Genomic DNA, 5,697 nt, shown 5'->3' on the forward strand with positions numbered 1-5,697 from the left:
TATGTTTTGCAAAAAAATAATTTCTGATCCTATCAATAAAAACACTTTTGCAAGAAGTTATCAACGAAGTTACTAACAAAACGAATGCCTGGGCAGAGCAAAAATATAAACAAAAGGATGACATAAGCAACAGTTACCAGCTCGTATATAGGGAACATTCACTTGTCAACTTAGTAACTGCTGCAACGTGTCATGTTGGATGGCTAGGTTTCTTTACTAGCACATTCGGCTTGGCGTATTTAATATATGAAAAACCACCGGTACAAGAGAAAGAACCAGAAGATCCGGCTGCTGGACAGAAATTTAGACCTCTGATTGCTGTAGAAAGAATACTCATGTTATTCGTTAGTTTTGCTTTATCCACACTACTCGTAGTAGGGAGTAGAACAATTCCGTTTAGAATTTATCACGATTCTGCAGAAAACATTTTTTATTTAAGTACAGGAAGCAACTTTGGCTTTGGTTTTAGCTTTATATTAAGAATCAAAGGTGTATCATTCTTGGGACGCATCAGTGGTGCCTTAGATGTTTCGCCTTCAGCTTCTTTTGTATCTTGTTTTGCCTTCTCTATTTGTTTGGCAATAAAATCCATCAATCGTTCCTCGTCGTCTTTGTCCATTTTTGCCTTTTTTGCTTTTTTCTCCTGTGCAGCGAGAGTCTCAGGATCTCTATCGATGTATGTTATGAACCAACCTAAAACAATATAACACATTTTTTATGAAATTTAAAATTTTATCGATAAATCTGTTTCTAATTATCTAATTGTAAAGAATTTTGACAACATAAAAATTTAAGATTGAATAAATTAATATTTTTTAAACTAAATTGAGTTAAAATTAACTGAGAAATTAACATAAAATTAATTTAGTTATGTTAAAAGCTGCATGAATATGATAAAATAATTCAGTTAAAAGTTACATTATGATTAAATAAAAGTTAATTTTGGAAAGCATGACATTAGAGTTGTAATTTTTGAAAAATTAGATTACCCTAAATAAAACAAAACGATTAGGTACATTACCAAATAAATTTAATATATTTATTTGTAAATTAAGTTTATGAAAAATAATAAAGAAATATTGTCCTTTATATGGAAATGTACTTTTTCTCTTTTTGTTTGCAATTTTTTCTTTTGCACAAATAAAATTTCAACTTAAGAAAAAAGATTAATAAGTTAATAATTAAACATTTTTAAAATAACTAATTAAAGTTAAAATTAACTCATTCGAAATTGATTAACAAGAAAAGGTCCTCCACTTAAAAATTCAAAAAAATGATAAATCTTTGCTTTTGAAACCTTTATTAACAAATTTTTTATTGCTTGAATTTATCTTATAAAGAAGGGAAGTCAATCCCTGAAAATTGACTCATTTTTTTGTTTCATTATTCATTAACAAAAGAAAATAAAATAAAATTTCATAGAGTACATTTATTTCTTTTAACGAGATTTATTGATTAGAAAATGTAATTATTTAATACAATAATTTGAATAAAATCTTGATGTGTGTAACAATTAAAATCGAGAAAAGGCCGTTATGAACGTCACGGGTGTCCGGCGCCGATTTGATTTTACTTGAAATATGTTGTTAAACACGAAAATTAAAGACACTCATATTTCTTCATATGGGCGAAATCTTATGTTTAGGGGGTGAAACACCCCTTTGAAAAATGCGGTATTTTTCTTTCAGAGCGAATATCGTCAAAAGTATAAAAGATATAAAAAACTTTTTTAACAAAAGTACGGTTTAAAAAGTACTTTAAAGTTGTAAAGAAAAAAATGTTTTTGTTTAATAAAATACCCCTATCACCCAATGTTTCTTTCAAATTTTTAAAATTTTTTTTCAGCCAAATTAAAGGTTATTCTTTTCTAAATCCAACCATATCACTGCCCAGCAAAGAAAACGGTATAATAAAAATTTAGGAAAAATTTACCAAACTTCAAACACTTGTAAAACAAGAAATATTTAAGATACAGGGATGTTTCAAAAACAAAATTAAAGCTTGAAGCCTGTACTTAGAGAAACTTTCAATGCCGATTGAGTGGCATAATTAATTTGTTAATGGCCGATAACAACAAAAATTTGCAAAATCGAATTGCATTGGTCCATTGGAATTGTCTATTCGCATTGCCTATTGTGTGAAATAACAAATGCAATTGGTCAATTCCAATGGACTAAGATTGGTGAAAGATTGGTTAGATTGGTGAAAGAGGCTCTAAGAGCTGTTTTAAGAACGAAGGTAATGGTGTGCAATTTAAAAAACTAGAAAATGTACATAAAATCACAGGAATATTCAAAATCTTGCTATAATCATTGTTTTCCTTTTCTTAATTTCAATTGTAATTACTTAATAATAAAATAAAATAGGCCAATTTTAGAAAAATTGATTTTCTCTCTCCAGAGTGAAATTAAACAGCAAAAAAATATATTATTGTTATATTATTATATATCAAGATTCTCTATGTATTGTCAAAATTGTATAATCTTTTAACTTTCCGAGTTGAAAATCTTCCCTTGTAAGTTAAAAGTTAACTTTATAACTTCATTTAATTTTTACCTTTTTAATTAGTTTCTATCAAGCTCTAAACAATGTGTACAAACCTTTTTCAGTCTCATCAACCACGCATTGTCCAGTACGTCCAAGCCATTTCACAAACGCAGTCAAAGTCAACCACTTAGTAGCGTTCATATGTATATGTCCTCTGTCAGAAATGTACTCTTGGTACACTCGATTTGCTGGCACTCGTCTGGTGCCAAATTGCCTCTTTAACAGATTCAAATATCCTTCTGAAAATTCTCGGGAAAATTGGTCCATGTACCGATGTGCGTTTTCAGCAAATAGCAATAGCTGATGATGATGTGACTCTGACATAGTATGACATTTGAAGCCATTCTCATCGCGACACTGTTTCTGGCACATTTGACAATACCATCGTAACTTTTGTAAGCCTTTGGCTTTCATTTTATTGGATATATATTTGGGTGTTCCAAATTCATGTTTACCCATTATTAATCTCACCACTCGTTTCACACTCAAATTGAAATTATTTACAGGTTAGAAGTGAAAACGATGTCAACGTGCGATGTGATTTTATTAATGTACGAGGCTCTTTAGTAGGGCAGGGACGATTCGGCCATAAATCGAATTAATTTCAGAATGCAGAGAAGTATATGTAGTAAATTAAAATTTGTAAAGAGTATTCGATGCAATTCGATGACTCCAGTGGAAATGAAATATAATGGCGGAGCGAACTGGAAAACAGGGTTGCCAGATGAGCTTGGACAAATATCGCCAACTGCAAAGTTTTTTGTAGCCAAAAATCGCCATTTTACTGGTGAATTCTCGCCAAGAAAAGAGGCCTGTTCGTGTTGCTGCCCTTTTTGAATTAATTTTTTTGTCGTCTCTCTCTTTCTTACGATCGAATATATATTTATCTCATCTCGAGTGCAAAAATTTTTGGGGATATCAAGCAACTTGAACAAACCTAAGGCTTGTTTTCTATTCCTGCACTAGAACGTTCCTTCTTGCTTTCGCTAACTTTAAAACGTCTATCTATTTCATTTTAGGTGTACACTTATATAGAGAGTTCAGGAACAGAAAACAAATGGAATATCGCCAAATTTTAGGAACTTATATTAATGAATGAACTAGGCTTGTTTTTTATTCCGGCACTAGACTGCACTAGAACGTTCCTTCTTGCTTTTACTAACTTTCAAATATATATCTATTTTATTTTAAGTGCACACTAATTCAGAGAGTTCAGGAGATCGTTCATGAAACTTTTTCCCTAAGGCGGAAACGTAAAAAATGAAAAATTTCTCCATTAACTTCAATGGTAAAAATTTTCACTTTTCACGTTTCCGCCCTAGGGAAAAAGTTTCATGATCGACCCTCAGGAACAGAAAACAAACGGACTGATGTAATTACACTATACAGGCTTTTTACAATAAGCTATTAGTCGGTATCATAAGTCATAAGCCATAAAAATTGACCAATCACAATCAAATGTAAAGAGAACATTCGACTGTGATTGATCAATTTTTATGGCTTATGACTTATGATACTGACTAACAGCTTAGGCTTGTTTTCTATTCCTGCACTAGACTGCACTGGAACGTTCCTTCTTGCTTTCACTAACTTTAAAACATCTATCTATTTCATTTTAAGTGTACACTTATTTAGAGAGTTCAGGAACAGAAAACAAACGGCTTATTGCAGAGAAAGCCTATTAAGTCGTTTGTTTTCTGTTCCTGAACTCCCTGAATTAGTGTACACTTAAAATGAAATAGATATATATTTGAAAGTTAGTGAAAGCAAGAAGGAACGTTCCTGTGCAGTTTAGTGCAGGAATAGAAAACAAGCCTAAGGTTGCGACACGTGCTTTAGCATACCATTTGTTTTCTGTTCCTGGACTCCCTGAATTAGTGTGTACTTAAAATGAAATAGATATATATTTGAAAGTTAGTGAAAGCAAGATGGAACGTTCCAGTGCAGTCTAGTGCAGGAATAGAAAACAAGCCTATAGCTGAATAACCGTATGCATAAAGAAATTGATTGGTCCATTTCTTTATGCATGTGCTAACGAACCAATCAACTTCCTTATGCATATGGTTATTCAGCTATGCAAAAGCACATGTCGCGGCTTTAATAGGCTTTCTACAATAAGCTATTAGTCGGTATCATAAGTCATAAGCCATAAGAATTGATCAATCGCAGTCGAATATTCTCTTTACGTTTAACTGTGATTGGTAAATTTTTATAGCTTATGCCTTAGTTTACACCGAGTACTTGATACGCGTACTAACTAGTAATTTTCTATTAAATTATCTTAATTTTGGCAATAAATTTAAAAAATATTATATTAAGTTGGTACAATATGAATCGAGATAATTAAATATATGTATCATGTATACACGCATTGTCGAAAATAAGATAAATTAATAGAAAGTTACGAGTTAGTACGCGTATCAAGTGCTCGGTGTAAACTAGGCCTATATTTATCTCATCTCAAGTGCAAAAATTTTTGGGGATATCAAGCAACTCGAACACACCTAAGGCTTGTTTTCTATTCCTGCACTAGACTGCACTAGAACGTTCCTTCTTGCTTTCACTAACTTTCAAATATATATCTATTTCATTTTAAGTGCACACTAATTCAGGGAGTTCAGGAACAGAAAACAAACGAACTGATGTAATTACACTATACAGGCTTTTTACAAAAAGCTATAAAGGAGCTCGCACATGAAATGCATAACGTAACACAAGCACAACATCAGACCGATGGGTCAATGAGCATCCAGCATAAAGTCGCCATATTGATTTACATAAAATTTTCATTGGTCTATTGGTCTTATGTTGTGCTTATGTTATGTTATGCATTTTATGTGCGAGACCCTTTATGCTACGCTTATGCTCTGTTATGCATTTCATGTGCAAGACCCTATAGTCGGTATCATAAGTCATAAGCCATAAAAATTGACCAATCACAGTCAAATGTAAAGAGAACATTCGACTGTGATTGATCAATTTTTATGCTTAAGGGCCTCGCACATGAAATGCATAACAGAGCATAAGCATAGCATAAAGGGCCTCGCACATGAAATGCATAACGGAACACAAGCACAACATAAGACCGATGGGCCAATGAGCATCCAGCATAAAGTCGCCATATTGATTTACATAAGATTCCCATTGGTC

The 5,697-nt window shown here is 32.2% G+C and overlaps 1 protein-coding gene across 1 annotated transcript; it reads right to left on the bottom strand.

Annotated features, from left to right (window-relative positions):
• Positions 1–402: 402 nt before the first annotated feature.
• LOC120358611 (DNA/RNA-binding protein KIN17-like) lies at positions 403–3,251 on the bottom strand. Its single transcript, XM_039453255.1, has 2 exons — positions 2,601–3,251; positions 403–693 (listed from the first exon to the last, which is right to left on the bottom strand). The coding sequence occupies exons 1-2, from the start codon at positions 3,004–3,006 to the stop codon at positions 431–433; spliced, it is 669 nt and encodes a 222-aa protein (XP_039309189.1). The 5' UTR covers positions 3,007–3,251; the 3' UTR covers positions 403–430.
• Between the last annotated feature and the right edge of the window lie 2,446 nt (positions 3,252–5,697).

The sequence above is a fragment of the Solenopsis invicta genome, chromosome 9 (genome assembly GCF_016802725.1).
Source record: "Solenopsis invicta isolate M01_SB chromosome 9, UNIL_Sinv_3.0, whole genome shotgun sequence".
Taxonomy (NCBI): Eukaryota; Metazoa; Arthropoda; class Insecta; order Hymenoptera; family Formicidae; genus Solenopsis; species Solenopsis invicta.